Raw genomic sequence first — 23,417 nt, forward strand, 5'->3', positions numbered from 1 at the left:
TGCCAAAAAGTCTTTTCTGAGTTTCAGACCATACTTATTTAATGTGCAAGTCTGTCAGTCTCACAGGCAGACTTGCTGGGTTTCAGTCTTCAGGTAATTAATAGCCTCTCTTTCCATTTTTGTGAAGTTGATACGCAATCATGCATGTTGCAAGGTAGGCATAAACAGTGCCCTAAAATTCCAGGTTTCTGTAACAAACAGATATGCACCAAGGCATATTTGAACCATAGGGTTTTACCAGTACTTTCATGAAGGTGTGGATAAAACAAAACAGACTGCAATTTACTTAGGCTAAAAAAAAAAACAAAACCCTAAAAACATGTCCATATTTTTTGGTTTAATACACATAAGGGTCACAGAAATAAAAGCAGCTTGAAAAGCACTTAAAACTGTGGACACTAACTCATACGATTAGAGTTCTGTTGTGTTTGGGCACACATGACAGGAAGAGATTTTACACAACACACACAGACAATGTATTATAAATATAAACACATACCTGATGTCTGCATCCCTTTCTTATTCCTACATTAATAAACCTACAAGATCCCATTAATGTGACTGAGCAAGAAAATGGCTTTACTTCTAACAAAAGCAGTGCCGAACAAGAGTACTTCACAAGTAATACACATCATCAGCAAAGCCTGCTGACTGCCACATGCGCTTATTCCGTAGCTTTTATCCAGCCCCTAAGAAAGCCAGATCCACCAGCCATTTCCACTTTCCTTCCAGCTGTTTTTTATGAATGCCCGTAAATTGGCTGAGATATCTGAAGGGATAGAAAGGAGATATTCTACATGGGTTTAGGCTTTAAAATAGCTGCTTAGGATGATAAATCACTCTCACGCAGACAGTGGTGTGGAAAGCATCTTTCAGCGACAACAGCATCTCACGTTTCTCAAAAATAGTGAATTTGCCTATGTCAAAAGTGAAACTTTTAAAAATGAAAGATTGTTTTTCTAACAATAAAGAACAACTTTATTAAAGAGTTTTGGCATATGCTGTAAATATTACTACAAAACTTATGCCTACAACTTAGCTTTCCTTATGTATCTGAAAGTAACAAGAGAACAGAAGAGGAGAAACAAAAAAGAACAAAGGGGACAACTGGAGAGAGAACAGTAATTAGAGGGAAAAAAGTTATCAAAAAACACATAACAGCAACAGCCTTGGTAAGAGCAGAAGAAACATTAGCCCTCGAGGCATCACATTATTACTACTTGGTTACTATTCTTTTGAAGACGTTAAATTTTTACTGAGTAACGTTAGTATCAAAATCCGTGCAGAGCAAAGAATGGACGGAACTTTCAGACTCCTGCCCTCCTATTTCTCCTCTTCCTGGTTTGTTCAAACTACTACTTCCTTCCACTTCGAGCTTCTCTTTCCCATTTCCCCACTCTGTGCTGCAGATTCATCCTTCTCTCAAAATGCATTTTAAGCATTCATTGTCTCTAAGAGAACACGATCTTAATGAGAGCTGAGTAAAATTCAGATTAGTTTTTCAGTTCAGATGCACTTTCAAATCTGTTTTGAATTCTGAAAATTCAGAACGAAAACAATAAAAGAAACCATAACAACCACATTTTAAGATTCTTTTATTTATTTACCAAAACAGTTTTTGTCTCGATTAAAAAAAAAAAAAGGAAAAAAAAGAAAGAGCTCTGAAAACAATAAAAATGTAAACACAAGTATGACGCTATAAAAGACCGAGAAACGTACCTCCTCTACATCGTTGTCCAACACTACGATTTGTAGTGGAGAAGTCAGATTGTGGTTATCAGAGACGGTCGTTCCCACTGGGGAGGATTCGAGGATGAAGCCCTCATATGTAGATCTTGTGAAATAAGGCTTCTGATTGTTCTCATCAAGGACTTCAATATGCAGATTGGCAAAGGCAGGAAGCGGATGGCCATTGTCTTGTTCAGCCTAAGGAAAATATCTCATTTGTAAAAGGCTCTCAGCCAAGTAAAACTACAAAGTTCCTAACTGTTGTTGGCTTGCATTTAAGAATTACAATTCAGTTACAAAAATAAGTAACAACATTATGTATCACCCCATTATGAAACGTAGCATCAGGAGAAAAAGAAATACCAAACAAAAATTAGCTATGATACAAGAGCAAAAAGACTTTCAGTCACAATAACCTTCTAAACAGCCACAATGAAACTCAATGCTATACAGCACACATGTAAACACAGTTCCTTACACCATCAGTATTGAGAGTTTTGGAAAAATCTTTGAAGGATGAAAGAAAATGGGAAACTGATTGTACAACAGAACTTACACCTACACCAGCAGCAAGAGAGTTAAAACCAAAAGACCATCGCAGTACACACAGATATACTTGCTACAGATTACTGGAAGAATGTATTGTTCTGGATATGACCCTTTCTCCCTCTGCCCCCAAACCCACCTGTCTAGTGTTAAATTAGTGGACTTGAGTTTTGGTTTTGCCTAGTTTTGAATGTCAAGCAAAAGTCTTTACTTCAGTTAATAACCCCCACTTTTCAATGGCAACGCCTCACCTACCAAGGTTTACTCACCGATACAGTTTCAACTGATTTATTCTATTTATTTTCAAACTTCCTAAATGTAGAAGAACTAATTTCCCATTCCACTGTGCTAATCCAATATAAATGTATTGTGTTGCTTTCTATTTTGTTTTTTGGGTTTGGTTTTTTTTTTTAATTTACTACCTGTGACTAATTAAAAGTAAATTAAAGAAAGGAAGTAGAAGACAACAAGTAATTCATTCTTTTATTTGTGAAGAGCAAACCAGTTTTAATTATAGCCCTCCACATGTCCCTGTAGCAAGGCAACAGTAGGGTACTGCAAGACAGTCTCATATTCCTATGGCTTCACTGGGACCCTGGGATAGATCCCTACAGTTTCTGCTTTTCTAATGCAACCTGCCTACTTGTGGGACTGCAATTAAAACTCACTTTTAATCAGTTTTGCAGACTAGTGCTATCACTTTACATTGAAGCTGGTCTGACCAATACAAAGAATAAAATGCAATATCCGTAGAGAAAAGTATCTAGTCTCTGATCCTTACAGTACAGAGTTACATGTTAAAAAAAACCCAGCCCTAATATTTATAAGAGCAGAAAGACAAATATAAGCTCTTCCTCTCTTTGAAAAGATTTATCTGAAAGCTGGAAGGGAGAACAAATTGTTCATTTCCTTACAAGGGCTCTTCCAGAGTTGTTCTAAGCCACTGGAAAATACAAGTAACTGCTCTTTTTCCTTTTGACCTTCACACATAACGATAGGTCCAACAAAGCAAATGAAGAACTAGAGAAGAAATTAGTAAAATGCTAGTTACAAATATTCACTTTCAAACAACATCTTTTTAAAATAAATATTTTTCTCTAAAAGCCACTTCTTTTTTCTTGTTTGATACAAAGAATTTCATATCAAATATGAGAAATTGATTTGTTTTCATGTTACGTAAACATATTCCCAGAAGCAATGCTCGGCTAGGAGCAGTTCTTGTACCTTTGATGCATACCCTTCATAATTCTCAAAAAATATACACCACCTGTAACATTGTCAATTTTTGCTGCATTTCCTATTCCTTAACTTTTTTTGGGGGGTGGGGGGGTGGTTATTTTTATTGGTTTGTTTTGGGTTTTTTTGTGGGGGGTGTTGTGTGTTTTTTTTAAGAGACAAATTTATATCTAAGTTCTTCCAGATGTTCAGTGCAGCTAGTGAAAACAATTTTTCCTCATAGTGGCCTGCTAAACCTTTGCTTGGACTTACTGGCCACGGGCTGAGTACCTCTGCTTCCTAACACATATTTTGTAGCACAAAGAATAACCAATTTACATTTCTTTGAGAAAGAAAGCCACAAAGCATTCTGGTTCTAGTCGCCAAAAGAACATGTTTTGCTGTCAAAGGAGTAAGTGATCCTTCAATTCAACCGAAGGATATTATCTTAATTTAAATGGACTCCACAGTTCTTCAGTGGAAAGAGCAATCTGCAGTGAAGCTGGCTAGATGGTTTCGGTTGAAGATATACCATCATAAGGAGGAGCTAATAAAGCGAAAAAGAACAAGCATGCAATGAAGCCTTCATCGCAGCGACACACATGGCGATGAAGACTTTAGACCTTCACATTGTTATGAATACTACCTATGAGAACAGCCGGTACCTTCACACTACCCCCAAGATACACAAAGAAAGAAGCACAGAATTACACTCTGGCAACTACTGTTTTGGTTAAGTAGTTAAGTGCACCTAAGGAAAAAAAAAAGGATAACATAATGTGAAATGTGTTAATTAATGTTAGCTACATTTATTACGTAATCTGTTGCTTGAGCAGTTTAAATGCAGCATTGACCACTTACATGCAGTTTGCAGAATGCTTATATTTGTAGTGGCCAACACGTAATTTTATCCTTATGGAAGATGCCATGAAACCAGTCTCGCCAGAGTATTTGTACAAGGAGCAAAGAGCAACTGATGGGTTACCAACTTGAAGAAATGTTCTATACAGAAACAACGTGAAGTTCACTTATTCTAAGGGTCAGGCAAAACAGTTCCCCAAAAGGAGAAATGAAAGCAATGTGATAGACTTCCCTGAATCTTCAGGAAAGTAAACAATAATATGGAGTTTTCTTTCCTGTCAAGCTAGCAGGGATCCATTTGGTGTGATAAACCAACCTTTGACAAGAGAAAAACCTCCAGATGGACACTGATGCTTAGGCAAGACTCTTTGGTGCTTCCATGGCACCATCTCTACTTCCTGTGCTCATTGCCACTGGAGGAGGGCAAAGAACAGGAGAGCTGGACAGACCCATGGTGGGGATGCCCGGACAGTCTGAGGGACTACAGCTGCTGAGGATGCTGTGGGCAAAGAAGACTTGGCAGGTTATTGGTGTTATTCAGAGCTGGAAGCACCATTCTTCTCCATCCCACGTGCCCCAGGTTCACAGTGTCAACCTCCCTGAGGTTATACCCAAATATATACTCAAAGAGGTAGAGTCTTGTCTTGGCAAAACACAGTCACCTTTGCTTAAACTCAGGGTTCCTATTTCCCCACAGATTCGCAGAATGCAACTTTGGCACCGCACCCTTGTGTAACGCTTCAGGAATACTTAGTCCAGAAAATCTATCATAAGATGCATGAAAACTAAACAGTCCAAGACTATGGCTAAACCACAACACTGCCATACAGAAGATACATTTTTCTCTTTCCAGCTTTGATCCTGTTTTACCTCACCAGTGCCTTGCTTCTACTCTTGCATCCTCTCCAGCCACCGTCCGAAAGCAATGCGGCAGGTCCCTGCCTCTCTATTTCAGCTGTTATTTTTAAGCAGTGTTAATTCACAGCTTTGACCTCCTGGAAAGCTGGCCGTCAACTCTTCCAGCCCAGCTAAAACTTATCTCAGCACCATCCCTTCCATCACGCATTCAGCACCCACCCACAAAGACAGAAGCAGCATTGTGTAAATACTACCCTGTCTGTTCCCAGGCTCTGCCCATTACACTTCAAAGGTTTTGCTCAGCATCCAGTGAAGGCAATGGGGACCTATGTCAAATTCAAATTATCTTAATTCGAAACATTCAGTTCAAGATGCTTTAAATAGGATTTATGTCAGACTTTGCCAACTACGGCTACCATAATGCTGGGGTCAACAAATAATGGGACATCCGATCACTTTTGCATACAGGAAACTGTTGCCTACAGTGCAGTAACAGATTTGGCTGCATCAATAGATTCTCAAAAAACCTGGTTGCTACCATGGAAGGCAGCACAATTTTACTTTCACATCCTTAAGGTTACAGTAAGATACTATTACATTTGCATCTGTCAGCCCTACAATGAAATACCCTGGCTTCCTTTTCTGTTCTTTACAACTTCAGTACTCATACAGGCATCTTAACTCCACGTAGCTGGTAAAGAGGAAAGGCTATAAGGCAGTTCCACAAGAATAACTTCAGAGTACAAAGCTGAGTGTAGGTGAAACACAGGGACCTAAATCCAAAGCTGTAGCTCTCAGTCTCCCTGCTCAGCTGCTCCGTAGCACCGACCGAGTCTGGATTCCAGGATGCCCGTTTTCTTCATGTAAGGCCTTTCAGCATGTTTCTGCACATGTAGAGACGTGCTCCTCTGGGCAAAGCAACCTTTATCCCTCACCCAGGCCTGATGTGACTCCAGAGAAGTCCTGGAGTATATTTCTTTATGATACTTCTTCCCCTGTAACTATATTTCTTTATGATACTCTGTTTTATGATAAGAATTGCAAGGTACATACCTGCAAGCACCATCAGCTGGTGCATTTAAGGCAGTAGTAGCACCAGTAAAGGGCATGTTTCATGCCCGCTCTTCACAGGCAGTTCGAGCGTCAGTAAAAGAGAAAACCAGGCTTCCTTCTCTCCATGCTCCAATCCCAACAAGAGGGTGAGCAAGTAGCGGGCTGAGGGAGAAGTGGCACATGGGGATAAACATGAACTTGATGCATTTTAACAACAGCTGGGACATGAGTAACATTCTTCTCCTTCAGGTAACAGGCTACACGTACGCGCGGTGCGGGAGACTAGAAGTGGGACCTGCCAATCTACAAGAAGGCCTCAGAGAATTAGGGAAAGCAAAGGCGGGTGGATGTTTCCGCCGGAGGCAGCAGTTCCCCCCGGCTTGGACAAGAGCGCGGTGCTGATGAATAGTGCCGCAGGTGGCTGCCCAGCGTGAACCAGCCCTGGTAAACTGCAGGAGGGGTCTGAGCAAAGGGGCTCACACTGCAAGCAGATTTCTTTGTTAGCTATTTGACAACGCCCTTTCACATCGTCTGCAACTGTAGTGGCAACGAACCTGAGAAGAAACTGCGGAGAGCTTTTAAGTATTTCAACAGCAGCTATGATGAAGATGAGTTACTGGTTCACCCCCCTGCCCCCCCAAAAGATCTCATCTGGTCAAGATGACAAGATAACATTGGCCCATCACTAGCACTTGGACAGAACTGACATTGCTCAGAAGGGACAAGGTTTCTGTAGGGTGGAGGGGAGAAGTGAATGAATTTTACATGAAATCATGTTGGAATGAAATTTTGGATAAGTTATCTTGAAATATCTCCCCTAAAGACCATTATACAGCAGATGGACTTATACAGGCTTGCATTTAATTTATCCTTCTGGCTGAACCGATGTCTACATTGAATAGCTATTTGAGAAAATACAGAAATGCTCCTGGGAGCTGACTGGGATCTCATCTTTGCAGCTTTAAATATTTCCCCACAAGGATTATTCCTTCCTTGGTGGAAGAAGCTTCCTCAACTCAAGCTTCAAGGAACTCAGGTTCAGAAATCTTTCTTCTTCCTTTTGCATGCAACCTTTTATCAGGCCTGAAAGTCTCTAAAATTAGCTCCTGAAAATGCCCACTCTAGCACGTGTACACACATGCGATCTTCAGATCCAAGAAAAAATACCACACTGGCAAAAGGGAATACGAGCCTATTGTAAGCAGCAAGCACTAAATATTCCCATATTCCTTTGCTGTTCTGTGTTTTTCTTGATTTGCTGGTTCAAAAGCATGTTTCTGACAATTTTTAGAATTCATATACTGTCTTTCTGATCCAGTTAAAATAGACATGCTGTATTTGCCACAATGATGAAACAACTGGAAATAGTGCCTAAAATAACAACAGAACTTATCATAGACCTCCTGACCCAAAAAAATGAAGGTAGGTTATCACAATGTAGTAAATAATGGGACCAATAATGTCCTAAACCTAAAAAAAGTGTAAAACTCAGAGAATATATACTACTGGTGAAAATAGTCCAGTTTTACAGCAGTATCAGCCCTGAGAATTTTTCTTCGAACCCATGCAACCAATCTGCCCATTAAAATGCACTTTTTTATGCATGACTTGACCAAAGAGTCTGCTGAAATTAGTGCCATCAGTCTTTTCTTCTTTGCAACCAAAGTTTTTCCAATTGCAGTTAGGTCTTAGAGCAATTTGCTCTGTGCTATCACAATCCTTTTAATTCCCTGAGCAACTCAATACTTCTATTCAACAAAACAGATTTTAGACATGGTTCTTCTTGTGCTTCTGTAGCCTAAGCCTGTTATACCTAAATCAATCAGGTTAGCTTCTGGATATTGTTTCTTTAAAAATGTGATCAAATCATTACTTTTTCCCTGCAGGACACAGTATGCGAAATGCTCAAGTCACAACAATGTACCTAAGCTTCCTTTTGTTATCACTCATGAAATATCCAGAAGTAGATGAAAAATGTTAAATGTAACTTTGACTTTTTATTATATGGCTAGACTAATTTTTTAGTAACATTCAAAAATCACGGCGTACTTGGAAACAATTACATAAAATAATGCTGTCTTTTATTTCTTCCAATCCCATGATAATGATATCTATAGCCCAACACACAACTATTTAGCTTGAGATAAAATATCTGCACCATCATGCATACATAGACACCACGCAAAGCAAAAAAAACCCTGCCACTGCATCCTAGATATTTAAATCTTCGCGTACAGCAAACAAAAAATAGAATGCTACCTGAAGAAGATTCACAATCTATCTAAAAATTGATCTTTGACTTTTCTGAAAGGTAAATGAGCATATTCTTTTGCTATTGGAAGTTAATGTGGGGTTTAGAATTGATGCATCCATTTAAGCATGCTGTAAGACGAACTACACTAAGCTTTACCGCCAGAAAATATCAACCTAAGCAAAACAGAGAGAACCCCTAGTAGGCTACTACAGACTTCCTCACAGAGACCAAAGAGAGCGCCACTGCCTGCCTGACTACCATCTCTGTGCAAACTGTACGTTATGTCATTTTTTTCAGTCTGGTTACCTTTTCATAATCAACCTAGCGAGAAGCACGTATGTCACAAATTCAGTTGCCGTAACAGCTTCCTGTCTTGCACTCATCTCCTTTCCAAAGGCCACCAAAATCCCCTGTGCTTCCCCTGCCATTGATTATACTGCAACATTTCAGGAGACACAGTAAAAGTAGTAAGGAGAAGCCTCTGGCAAACACAGTTGATAGCTCCCTGAAGGAGATGTACTGGAGAACTGCTGGCAGGTCACTTCCCTTTTTCTATTTAATATAAGAACAAGGAAAGAGCCCAGGAACTTCAGACACTCAAACTTAAAACTTGACTTCAAGCTGCGAAGAAGATGGAAACATTATATAGTATTTAAACCAATGTAATTAAAAAAGGAGCAGTCAGCACAGATACAGAGAAGGAAGGTCAAGTCTGACAAAATTGCTTCTTTTAAGTGCGTAACTGAATTGGGAGATAAAGGTGAAACTAGGGACATAATTTATCTAGATTTAGGGTAAGCTTTAGGATTGTGTATCACACACTGGATTAATTTACAAGGTCAGAAAGTACAGCGTAAGGGAAGAACTACTGAAATGGATTAAAAATTGGCTTAAGGACAAGAAGCACAGGGTATCTTTAGAACATGGAAGAAATTTGACTTTACTGTCAGTGGAGCTTGTGATGTGGCAGTGAAATGAAATTGGCACGTAATGTGTCTAGACACTACGCTTAAAAAAAACCAACAAACCCAAAACATACAGTTCTTTCTTCATGTATCAAGGGTAAGTGACCTCGGTATCAATTAGGCTTATGATGCAGCAGTGCAGTGAGCAGTAATACTTACAACTGCCCACCTTTCCAAATAATGACATTCTTTCTTCTTCCCTTCAGTTAAAGAAAATGCCAGCTATGAAGTCATTATGCTAAGTTTTAAGTGATAGATGTTTTAAGTTTTAAAGGAAAAAAAAGTCTGTTTACTGCAGAAAGAAAATGCAGCTATTTCTGTAAATAGAAGACATTACAGAACTTATCATTTATGGGTTTTAATGTTTTTGTTGCTCTGTGAGTGATGACACCCAATTTAGGGTCAATCTTAACTCCCAATCACTGGTCTTTCTAGCGGCTAACTGTGACAATGCTCTAAGGCAAGGAAAAACATTTACCATGCTGAGACTCTGCTGAACACAGAAAAAACTTGCTATTTTCAATATGCATGTGATAACTTTAGAGAAAGATTGCTATGAAGAAAAACTTTATTGATGTATAGGGAAGCATTTGGTTTTCCTGCACCCTTTTTTTTTCCCCCGTCTCCTTAGTCACAAACACAAGATCCACCTCTGCATTCAGATTTTCAATTCTACATCAACTCACATCACTGTATTAAACAAGATAGAAAAAAAGGCCACCTGAAAGAGAACAGAAATTTCCAGACTATTTGGACTACATAGGCTTTTGTGACAGTGATAAACCAAGAGAAGTATTTGAATACTGAGTTCACATAAGGGATGAACATATGAAAAGACAATTTAAAAAGCATTTATTGTACCTAATACCTACAGGAGATGCACAGCAGTTCGACCAAACTAATGATTTTAAAGATTTCATCATTGTCAGGAAGTGGACTGAGCAACTATTTAATGAAAATCCATTTCTTCCACTCTTTTCCTAATCTGTCACCATGAGTATGAAAATACTCTCATTTTTTCAGTTCACGTTCTATTTTGAGGCAGAGCAATCACTCTGTTTCCCATGATAGTTGATACATCTCTACTGTGTGCAGGAACATCTGAGGAGACTATCTTCAGCTGCATTTCAAGAGACATACACAAAAACAATGCAGTTCCCGGACAAAGATGATAGATTTTTGGAAAACCGTACCTGTCATGTGGGCTATATTTTATTTCCCACTATGCGCTCAGAAGAATTTGAAAAAAACCAGCAGTATTCAGGAAGATGAGCTTTTTAACATATAGGTTACTTTCTAGAGGCCTATTCGATAGCGATCACTGTGAATTTTTCTTAAAGTTCGCAAAAGCTGCAGCCCAGACACGTACTTCAAACCACTAAGTCCTTATCACGTTGATTAAACAGAATAAACGGGGCATTACTCTTCGTGCTGAAATCCTACTGACCACCTGTATACGGAGGGGTTAAAAGATGGGATTTTGGTCCGTGGTTGGACACTGAGTGAGAAGTAGATAGCAGAGAAAACCGCAGCAGAGGGGTTAAAAGACGGACTTTCGGTCCGTGAGAACACTGCAGTTAGCACAGTGAGAGAACAGATAGCTGGGTGAGAAAGCAGGTAACAGGCTGGGTGAGAGAAACCAGGTGGTTGCCCACAGAGATAAGAAAGTTGAACAATAGTAGGGGAGGACGTGGAGGGTGGAATCCTTGCAATATCTTGCTATTGGCTTAAGCATGATTGATAATATGTGGTGTGTACAGAGCCTACGAACCAACAGACGGGATGGCTATGGTGTGTGCAGTGCGCCTGACCAGCGGGCGCGTACGCCATAGGCTCCTTATGCTGAGAGTCAGCAAGAGGCGTGTTTCGGCACTCACTGGTCATGTGTGTCGAAACCTGCTCCTCTGCAAATGTATAAATACCAGGATTTCCCAAAGAGCAGGGGGACCGGTATGCGGCGAGGCCACCGTTGCCTCCGTGGGGACGCCCACGTAAAGCTGGCACCTACCGACTGCTGGGCTGAGCGTGCGGTGCAGGATGACACAAGAATGTATGGGTGGGCCATCTTCCTCTCAGTCCTCAGGTCGGTAAGACAATTGCTTTGCAAGATACCCTTAGTGTAACACATGCTTGTAGGTAATAAACGCTTACTGCTTTTCCCCTTGTAGTCTGTGTATATGTGTCTACCCTTCCCGGGAATCCTTGAAACCACACTAAGACACCACCATATCAAAATTTAGAAGAGCAAAGAAGAGTAGGAACAAATCCTCTTAAATGCAGGGAAATACATTCTTTGAGATATGCTGGAAAAGAAGAAAATTAGAGCTACCCTGAACAAAGATAACAAATAAAGGTCAATAGATGCATGGAGCCAAGAGATCAAAACAGGATGACAGGAGTTGGAGGCTGACATTATTACAAAAACCTACCAAACACTGCAAATAGGAAGTTACTGAAATGGTGAAAAGAAGTCAGATAATTCAGGACTTAAAATTTAAGTCTCAAAAAACATGGACTTCAGACAATTTCTGTAACAGTGGTCCAGGAATTTTCAGTCTAGTGAGCCTCAACTGATGCACATCTTCTCATTGCCTGCTAGTACTGTGTTTTTCTGAAACTCATAGCAAAAGAGCATCCTAAGAAGAATTGTACTAGATCAGACCAATAATCCGTCCAGTGCAAAATCACGGTTGCAGCTGCAGCCAAAGACAGAAGACTGGAGAAGATAGTGAGCAGCTCAGACTTCCCTGGATTTCTCTTTATATCAATAGATTTTTTCTTTCACCAGCCAGTCCTGCCTCCCTTTGAGCCTCAACTTTCAGCCCCACACTGCTGCCTGTCAAAGCAGGCAAACTTAATCTTATTTTGTCTGTTTTAAACTTGCCACCGGCTTGTTTCATTTGATAACTCCTAGCTCTTGCATCACAGGAGACAGTGAACTATTGATTCCTCTTCGCTCTCAGAACTGTGACGCTATATTTTATGGGTGTCTATCATATCTTCTTCCTTCCTCACCTGATACGAGCCTGCTTCAGTTCTGCGCTCTCCTTTTTGTGATAAAAGACCAGAGCTGTGCACTGTGGTCAAGACACATGTGCAGCCTCGATCTGTATAAAACCACAGTGATTTTTTTTCTCTGCTCTGTTCTCTATTTTTCATAATGATTTCTAATGTTCAATTTGCCTTTTTTTTTTTGACAGCCACAGATCACTGAGCCGACCCTTCACACTCAGTTATCTGTTACAATGCCACAACCTCATTCCCAAATCAAGCCAGAACCCATCATTTTGTGTTTAAGACTAGGATGATCTTTTCTGACTTGTTTCACCTTATTTTTAAGCTATGCCTAATTCTACCAGCCATTTTATCACCGACTCCTTTGGTATTGCAAAATCCTTCTGCAATTCTACAGTCAATCCTCATATTCAATACAAGAATGGGGGTGGGGTGTGGGGGTGGAGCAAATGGCTAATCAACCTGGCAAGGAGATGAGAACCAACACCCAAGTGAGGAAGCGGTGGACCCAGGCTGGCTAGGGTGGTATGAGAAGGAGGGACCCCATAATCCTTAAAGAGGGCTGAAAGGGGCACCACCTTCATATGCACATAGATCAGGGAATGCCAACAGGACAGCATTGTAGGTAAAGCTCTCATAGCCCTTCTGGGAAGTCAGCATGACCATATGCCCCCCCACAAGCGTCTGTACAATAATGCCCATAGCACAGGAGCAGACCTTGGCCTAACTCGGGGATCTGCTTGGCAGGATCCCATTGGATATGGTCTTGGAGAGAAGCAGGGTATAGGAGCACTGGTTGACTTTCAGAAATCACCTTCTCCAGATCCAAACATGGTCTATCTTGACAAAAAGGAAATCAAGGGCAGCTGGCAGCAGGCCTGTGTGGACAGGCAAGGAGCTCCTGAGAAAACTCAAAACAGAAAAAGGAAACCTGCAAGAATTGGCACCAGGGACAGGGGACGCAGGAGGACTATAGGAACACTGTCTGAGCATGCAGTTTGGGGTTAACGTGTAGGTTTAGAAAAGCCAAAGCCCACCTGGAACTGAATGGCAATAAGAAAAGCTTCTACAGGTTCCACAGCAACAAATGGAAGACTAGGGAAAATGCAGGCCTGCTGCTGAGTGGGACAGGGGACATGAAAAAGGCTGCCATACTCAATGTCATCATCTTTTCAGACTCTCCAGATAAGACCTGCCTTCAGTAATCTCCATCCCCAAGACCCACAGAAAAGGCTGGAGCAAGGAAGACAGAGGAGGGTCAGGCTAAGGATATATGTGATCAAACTGGATGTACATGAATCCAGGAGACCTGATGGGATGCACTCACACACGCTGAGGGAGCTGGCCGATGTCACTGTAAGACCCCTCTCTACCACATTTGAAAGGCTCGTGGCAATTGAGAAGTTCCTGAGGTCTAGAAGAAAGCAAATGTAATTTCTGTCTTCAAGAAAGGCAAGAAGGAAGATCCAGGGAATTACAGACCAGTCAACCTCACCTCAATGCTCACAAAGGTCATGGTGGAGCAAATAATTCTGGGAAGCATTTCCAAACACATGAAGGACAAGGAGGAGGTTGGGAGTCGTCAGTGTGGGTTTGTGCAAGGTAATTCATGCTCGACCACCCTGACAGGCCTCTACAATGAGATGAATGGCTTGGTGGGTATGAGGAGAGCAGTAGATATTATTTATCTTGACATGAATAATGCTTTTGACACTATCTCTATGATCGCTGGTATCTGGATACCGGAGAACCAATCGGTGAAGTATTGACAAGATGGACAATGAGGTGGATTGGAAACTGAGTTGGGCGCACCAGGTTCTGATCCCACAGCACGAAGCCCAGCTGAAGGCCAGTTAATAGAGGCCTACCCAGGGGTTGATAGTGGTGCCACCACTGTTTAACAACCTTATTAATGATCCAGTTGATGGGACCAAGTGCACCCTTAGCAAGTTTGCAGGTGATACAAACCTGGGAGAAGTGGATGATTTACCAGATGGGTGTGCTGCCATTCACAGGGACCTTGACAGGCTGCAGAAATGGGCAGATGGAGTCTCATGAAGTTCAAAAAAAGGGAAATGTCAAGTCCTGCACCTGGGGAGAGATAACCCCAGGCACTACGACACGTTAGGAGCCAACCAACTTGAAAGCAGCTTTCCAGGGCAGGACACAGCGGTCCTGGTGGATGAATTGAGCAAAATGCCCTTGCAATAAACCTGTTCTGCATTAGGAAAAGCATTGCCAGTGGGTCAAGTGCCACTTAGCACTGGTGAGACATCTAGAGTGCTGGGATCAGGTGGGGTGTGAGGCGGGGAGGGGGAATGCAAGTTACTGCATTTAAACATAAGAAGAAACTCTTTTAATCCAAGAGTAGTGAAACACTGGACCAGGCTGCCCAGAGAGGCTGTGGTTTCCAGTCTTGGAGATACTCAACACCCACCCCATCCCCAACCTGAGCAGGAGGGTTAGACTGGACAATCTCCAGGGATGTCTGCCAAATCTCAGCAATTTTATGATTGTGTAATAGCTCAGAATCATAATAAGCTTCTTTATTTCAGCATTTCAACCTTTGAGATCATGCCCAACTTTCTTAAAAAGCAAAGGGCCCCAGCCCAGTGCTGTGTTTGATGACCTACCTGTTTTTTAAAACTGATCATTTAGCCTTGCCCTCTGCACCTGCTCGTGGCTGGCAAAGCATCCTCACTGAGTCTCCCTGTCCTTCCACTCTGAACAGAAAACAGTCTTTGTTCAATGAATAGACCATACAAAACATGGCATATATACACTTGACTTTCTCGCCTTCAAAGTGCACATTTGTCTACAGTTTGGTCCTGAGACTGTGGCTGAAGCTATGCCTTCTTTTCATGTAATGCAGTAAGCTTTCATCAGCCTCGAGATCAATGAAGCTCCCAACAGGAACACAGAAACCAATTAACCTCCAGAGTGAGCTGTAGGAGAGCATCGCTTTCTGTCACTTCCGCCGAGATCCGTATCAGGGAAAATCACGCACATTGCAAAGGGCTTAATTATACTGCAACGGCCAATACACATACTGGGAGGATCTCTTTGATCCAAATCACCTCCTCCAGAAAGTAAAAGCGGCCTTTCCAGCTCCCAGGCAGTTTCTTGGGATGAGTGGGGCAACAGGCACACAAATTCATGCCATGCCAGTACCACAACAGTATTCATGTAATCAAATGCATGCACCAGTGGAAAGTACTTTATATTGTAGCCAAGCTTCCCGCACAATCTTCATTCATTAATATGGAATTTGGTCCCGCTGATACTCAGGCTCAGTCTCTACATGCGCACTCAAAGCAAGTACAACTGATTCACTCAAACCTCCTGTGCCTAGCCACAGCCTATACAAATGCCACAGCCAGTTTGGCAGGGGAAAGCCTTCCAAAAATTGGAAATCACACTCCATTCAAAGATTCAAGCCCAAAGAGTAAACAGAGTAGCTATTACTGCTGAAAAGTTCAGTATACTTCTTGCAAAACAGGACCCCTAACCACTTTTCTTGTAACACTGGAAATTCAAACAGTCTGTTCAACTCTGACACACGGTGTTGACCTTCGGTTACCACTGAGACACGAAGGAAACGCAATCCCACTATAGAGTCGTTTCTATGGTATTATCGGTCATGAGGTTAATGCCAGTCTGACTGAAACACCATCTGAGAATAACAGATTTTTGAGATAGGTACATAAGATATAGGAAATACTCTGTAAGGATATTCATCAAAATATTCTGCACAGCTGTGGCATGGCGTTGAAGCACGCTTCTGTTACCAACACTGTTGGGAAGACACCAAAAAAACCCAAGCAACTGTGACACAAAGTAAGTCTTTTTGTAAGTGCCTATTCCCCAAGAGCCACAAAATTCTCAGATCCAAGAAGAGTCTTACTAAAAAGTCAGGCTATAAACGTTATTTGAAGCTGGGAAACTTATCCCCCCACCCCCACCCTGGGTTTTTTAAATCTAATTGGAGTTTTTATTGAGATGTCCAATTTACATGAATCCTTCCCAATTTTCCAATGGCACAAATACAGTCAAATAAAACAGACAATGGTTTAAGAATTAACCATACAGGTTGTATGAAAACCTACTCTAAAACTACATTATTAATTTAATTTCCCCAGTATACAGGTGGGGAACTACTTCCTTTACTCTGTATTACTATTTGTATTTTTAGTAGGACCACCTTGGGTCTTAACAGAGTTGACAAAATTTCTGTCATCATAGTAAATAACATGGCTATTTGTTTATTTAGAGAAGTATCACTCTTTGCTTTACAAGACACTGAAATAGTCTAAGAAGTCATGATAGTTCTAATTATTTCATAACGCAAACACTCCTTATGATTTGCTAGTGACAACTCCTCCCCCAAATCTCCACATACGCATTCTTTGGGCCAGACTGACAACCCTTGTGGTAGCTCCTCAGCCTACTCTGAAAACCACGTGAGTCCCCATGAACTAAATTACCACTCGGCACTGAGTAATTTTATCAAAATCTGGTCTCTTACAGGTGTGGTAAATTCCCCCACAGTGTAGCATTTTCATTTATTAGTATTTCGTTGGCTGTGTAAGCACATCTAGCCTTCAACAGTCCATCCACTTTGTAAATTGATTTTAATAGGACTGTCAGGTTAGATTTTGTCTGATTGATAAATAACTGATGTTCAAATAGATAAGGATCAAAGTGCATCAATTTGATTAATTTTCCTATTTGTTTCATGATATGCACGCTTCAAAAAAAACCAACAATCCTGCCCCCCCCCCCCCGCCCTTTTTAGAGCTAGTAACAAGAACAGTCTCATGTCTACAGTGCAATGGTCATGTTTTTTCCAGAAAGGTGATCAAAGCTGCTACCATTTCCTTCAACCACCTATATCCCCTTCTACAAGCAAAGAGGTATCAAAGGTGTGAAGTTAACTCTATTGTGGACTAAACTGATTACATGCCTTCCTGTTACAAATCATTCTCCTCCAGGAGAGAGACAGGTACCGTAGTGACAAATGATAAGGAAATGGAGTTTTAATATGTTTATTATTTTATTGAGAATCTCGGCAGGTGTTTCAGCAAGGCAGCCGATCAAAGATGTAATTATTTTTAGCCTTTGATGTTGCTGAAGGTATGCTCCCTCTCACTGTAGCTTTGGTTTGATTTCTCTAGCACCTACCTTCCGTAAAGCAGGAGTGTCTGCTCCAGAGAAGACTGTTCTCTCTCCAAATTGCTCTCCAAAAAGACATGCAAGTCCCTACCTTTACGGACATAAATGTTCAAATGACACACATGTATTAATAAATAAAACTTACTCCAAAAGCAGTAATTGATTTCAAAAAAGGAATTAGTAGTATGGGATGTGTTTTTGCATCTCGGGAACAATCTTTTGTAACAGAAGCAACAGTAAGTGAAGGGAAAGAAACACAATTCGTAATGTTCACAGCCTTACACATTTTGGGTCCCATACATGATATATTTTTAGTTACAGTATTAACAACACTGCAAAGCCCTTTCAGTTCAAAGGCTCTAAATCCACACACTTATTGTGACAGCCTTGCAGTTGCCACGTGGAAATTTCAATGGGACGCACACCAAGAACCCCCATGTTCTTTTGTAAAAGCCCCTGCTGCTTTGCAGGGAATGGAAGCAATAGGAGCTTCCCCAGGAGGGCCAACGAATTTGCCTCCCTGCTTATTATCAAATATCTTCTGGAGATAGCAGGGAGGCTGAAAACCAGCATTTCTTATTAAGAAGTTTAGCTTTTTCAATTGTTTTCCTATTTGAGAATTCAACATTTATCAGCAATGCAGTTCTAATGCCACAGATGAGCACACCAATTTCCTGTCTAACTTACTTTATGCATTCTAATATTCATGTATTGACTTAACCATCTTTTCCATTTCACTGTTTTCCATAATATTTTGGCAGAAAAAAAATTGATCCCTTGATAGCAGAGGGAATATCTTAGCAAGTCCTATAAAAATAGTGTTTTTTCTGTTTAAAGGGAAACATCACACACTGCACCCCTCCAGATAAAACAGGATCCGATTCAACAACTTCAACACAGTGAAAAATGCAAACTTGAGAATGTGCAAAAGAAAAATCTGAAGATTTGATCTGGCCTAAGACATTATACCAGTTCAAAAGGTCCCTGAACAACACAGCATTAAAACTTTTATTATTCTAGCAGGTGGCATATTATCATTCTTACAGACTGATAATTTTCCTTATTATCCCCTTGACTGCACATATAACACAGCAATATGAACCTAATAATGCCGATAAACATTTCCATTAACAACAGAGCTTGCTATTTAGGCACACAGAATGTGGTAACAGAGTAGCATAATTGATTTTTTAAATTGATGTATTGTGCTACTGCATATAGTTGCTGAATTTTGACAAGAACAACAACAACAAAACCAAAGTGCTACAGGGCTTTAACCCTAACTCCTTAGCATATTTATTTAGACATTAACCCACCTACATTTCTTCATCTGTCCCAGGGACAGCAAAACCCCACAACAGGAAGTAAGCTAGGAAATAGATGATTATCAAAGAATCCAATCACAAATTGTTTCACTCTAAGCATATACAAGCTTTATACTTTGATGCACACACAATCAACTGAGGTAGGAAATCAACACAAGTATTTAAAAAGGTGCCAAGTTATTAAAAATTCCTACAAAAGCTGCAGTTTTGTTTCATCTTCTGTCATACTATACTCGCAACTCTATTCCTCAGAAGAGGCAGAAAGGACCTGTATATTAATAAATTTGTTACCATCCTCCCAGAGAAACTGCTGCCCTCTCCGAAATGCACACAGGGAGCCTGCAAATCTGTCTCTGACTCTTGCTTAATAAATGCTCAGAGTTAGTACAAAAGAGAATTCCTACAAGTTACACAGGTACTAGCCACAGTCAGCTTTTGCATGGCCATGCACAGGCACAGCTGGAGACCTAGGTCGCTCTGTCACACCAGATTTGTAGACATTCCTTCATCCCCCCTTATTTCAAGAGCAGAAGTGTGTATCAGCGCTCCTCCCTCTCCCAAATGATTGTAAGACGGAGTTCTGCTTCTGCTCTGAAGAAAACCAAACCAAACCAAAAACCCACCACACACCACAAAACCCTACTCAGCTTTTTCCTGAGGAATGACAGCAAGCATTGGTCTGACTGGTCTGACTGCATGACAGGCCAAAAGCATCAAGGCTGGGAGCTAGCAAAACTACGGCACATGATTTCCAAGGCCGGTACAGAAGGAGCTGCTCTTGCCAAGGGGACAGCCTGCTGCCAGTGCTACCCAAAAAATTTGGGGGTGTCGTAGAGGCAAATAAATAATTCTTACTATATGAGTGCAACCCTTGTATTTAGAAATAGATTAAATAATAAATAGATTAAATAATGGCATCCCTGTGTTAAAAAACTCTACAGTTTGGAAAGCCCACTCTTTATTCTATATAAAATACACTGGTAAATACAGAAGTGATCTACTACTTTAAAATAGACCACTGTTGATTCATTTGATTGTTGATTTCATTTGCTCATCTGCTTACCAATACAGCGAATACAACACACACAATTTTCTGTGTCATTAGACAACAGCTTTAGACTGTCTCCAAAAGAACCAAATGTAATTCTGCTCTGTTCTCATCAGAGACCGTCTTTACTGAACTGACTTCTGCAGTCTGTTCGCGCAAACTTCACCTGCAGCAAAACTTACGGCTTTGTACAATTTTGCTCAAAGCATAATTAACAGCTTGCTACATGTAGTAAGTTTAGCAATTAAATATTGCTATCATCACCTCCTAGTCTTTTCCTCTTAATCCTCAAATTGGCAAGGAAAGTAGCAAATGCTGAAAATATTTTATACTTGCAAAACTGGGACTCAGTAACCAGATGAAGATACTTTTTTAGATCTGTAAAGCCACACTTTTCACAACGAACTGGTATGTGCTTTGATCACTTGGCTAAGTTAAGAACTGCAGACTGTTACCAAGTCGGACTGTAAAATTAAGGACAAAGCAGTATGTACAAAAGAGGAAGGAAACCAACTCTCCTCATCAATGGCAGGATTTGAAAAGACCAATCCCACAGAAGTGGTTTATGCTTTTCCCAGCAATGGGAGCTGAATGAGATCAGCACCGGTTATGTTCAGAAGCTTCCTTTTTACTCAGTAGCAGAGCTCTGGAATGAGCTTCCTTTTTTTCCCCACTCATTTCTTTAAAAAAAAAAACCACCAAAAAAAACCCCACCCAAAAAACCAAAAAAACTCAAACACAGTATCACCATCCCAATTGCTACAAGATAGGGCGATGATCTTTTGTTCTCCTTGCACCCAATATTTAGTACTCAGTCAATCATTTGGATCAATATGATTCTGTAGCATGGGCTGTGAACTGGAAAAAACATGAAACATAGAACAGATGCATCCTCAGGACAACTGAGGTCGTAAAAAGCAAATGCACAAGTGGTTTGTTCTTAGTTTGTTCACACCATATCAACATAAAATGAAATGTTAGAACTCTACCACAATTCATTCCCTTTTCAAAAATGCTTCACCCTTTTCTTCCCCATGATTGTGCTAAATGCCTGACAGCCTAAAAAAAAAAAAAAAAGGCAAGACAGACAAGCAAGCCCACCCCACATTTTCTCTAGAGTTTTCTGTTACTAAGTAGTTTTCAAAAGCGTATGGAAACACGAATTCAGACAAAATTACCTTAATAACCAAGTCAAACTTCTGGTGCAAATCCCTGTTTATGGGCTTTAGGAGTGTGAGTACAGCTGTTGTGAGATTCATATGGAAATAGTGTGGATAATCCTCAGGAGTACCTGTAAAAAAAGACATTGAGTTTTGAACAAATGCTGTTTCCGAAAGATTTAGTTAAACAATATATTTATTTTACTCATTAATCATTAAAAGGAACATAAACTAATCCTGCTATTACAAGGATAAAATACTGCATCATGTGTACATGGAGCTTAATGATACTACTAACACTACGTGTTTAATAATATCATTATTTCCTTACTTGCCCTAACCACGAAGATTCTTCTTGACCGGGAATCCCTAAGTACCTTACAACAACAGGAGCCCAAACACACCAGCAGCTGGTGGAAATTCTGCTTCTCAGCTTCCAGGAGATATTTATAAATCTAATCAGGTAAGTGGACATACAGAGAAATGAGCTTTCACTGCAAATCAGCTTCCACCTCTATCCACCACGTTCCTGAAACCCAACTTGCTAAACGCGTACAACCGTGATTTTCTCTCTCCAGCTTTGAAGCGCGTTTTCCCTGAGGTCTAGCTGGACATACCCTGACACAAGACACAAAGCAAAGAACACTGTGAACCGCTTTTGAGTGTGCATATTTAAACAAAGAAAATACACAATGACATGATGTGACAAAAGATGTTACCACTAAGTTCACGATAGCCATGTTATTGCTCACAGAAAATGCCCTGCCATTTGCAATTTAAAATGCACATTTTAAAAACCTTAGGTCTTGTAGCCCTCTGTTGCACCTATGGGCAAGCTCTTTAATGCATTATTAACAACATATATGTAAATAACAACAACAGATGCATTATTTTAGAAATCTTTTTAGGAAAAGTTTCTCATCAGGGAGGAAGCACCAGGTGAAACCTCACTTCTGTTCTAACAGCATTCCATTATCAGCAGTAAATAGCGTCTTCATGGCTGTGACTTTCCAGGATACTCTCCAGCCCCGTTAAGACAGAAGCAGTCAGAGCCTCAACAGATTTGCGCACCCATGGAGATGCAGCTATGCAAAGAATGGAGACAGCCATGACCTTGCTGTGCCTGGCTCCTAGGCTGGCCAGCGAGGCAGTTGCAGCCCAAAAACACCCATGGTACCGTGCTCAAGCCAAAAGGCTCTAGGAGCATAGCCTGGCACAGGAGGAGGTAAGAATTGTGTTTTTGAGCCACAAGATTCTCAAAGAAAGTATACAAAAAAAGTGCCATTAATTGCCAGGGCAGGATGAAGCAAGGAGCATATAGGATACTGTTCAGCAACAGTCTGTTGCCTATCAGGGAAGAGAGTCTATACTTCTTTTTTTTTTTTTCCTAAAAGACAAAGAGATGTCCTCTCCTAATTTGCATGGCAGAAACCTGTGTCTGCCTACACCAGTCTGTGTCTCATCTCTGTTTGTTTGGTTTGACTGTCTGACTTCCCCTGAGCCAGCCTGACTCTCGGCTGGGGAAGTGTGAGAGCCCGAATCTGAACGCAGCAGGGCTCAGAATGCCACAGTGTTTACAAACAGCATGAACTCTGGTATATCATAGCTTATTGATATTACTAAAAATATCTGAAGAAACCAAAATCCAGATTATGCATCTAAGATCTCAAGTCCTTTTAAGCCTAGGAATAGTCTTGTGTAGCAGCTGAGAGGCAGAAAGGACTCCTGGCGGATGGTATAAATGCCCCAGTAAGTCCTCTGAGCTTACGAGCTACGGTATCTTAAAGCAGCCACAAGAGCAGGACTACTATTGCTGTGCCAAATCCTCAATACAGTGTAACAGGGAGTAAGATTCAACACAAAGAGAGACCACTTTTCTGAAAAATGATGCTACTATTTGTTCACCTTACAAGTGGAATGATTAGAAACTGCTTTTAGAAAAAGTCAGTAGCTATTCCGGGAGACAGATTACTGTCCAAACTCACATGCAATATTTTAATTTGCAACTCATCATATGACAACCATTTGCTATACTGTGTGTATATTGTGTACATATTCTGTATCTCTGTATATATGTATGCCATACACCCAGATAGCAGTAACCAGAAGAATTTTTTCTGTTACACCACCAACATAAATGCAGCGTTTCTAGCTCCAAGTCCTCCCCCTCCTTCCCCCTTTTGAATTTCAACTCCTAATTAACTGATCTAATTTTTT

At 40.7% G+C, this 23,417-nt stretch overlaps 1 protein-coding gene across 4 annotated transcripts in view; it reads right to left on the minus strand.

Annotated features, from left to right (window-relative positions):
- Window positions 1–23,417, minus strand: part of PCDH15 (protocadherin related 15) — a gene marked incomplete at its 3' end in the record, with an annotated part of 380,126 nt that overhangs the window by 200,248 nt on the left and 156,461 nt on the right. For all 4 annotated transcript variants that reach the window (XM_082002568.1, XM_082002565.1, XM_082002567.1 and 1 more), the window contains 2 exons: window positions 21,219–21,331; window positions 1,720–1,926 (listed from right to left, as the gene is read on the minus strand). In XM_082002568.1, the coding sequence (XP_081858694.1) occupies window positions 1,720–1,926; window positions 21,219–21,331 (320 nt within the window). The remainder of the gene's footprint in view (window positions 1–1,719; window positions 1,927–21,218; window positions 21,332–23,417) is intronic.

Source organism: Phaethon aethereus (assembly GCF_964289735.1).
Source record: "Phaethon aethereus genome assembly, chromosome: 7".
NCBI classification, from domain to species: domain Eukaryota; kingdom Metazoa; phylum Chordata; class Aves; order Phaethontiformes; family Phaethontidae; genus Phaethon; species Phaethon aethereus.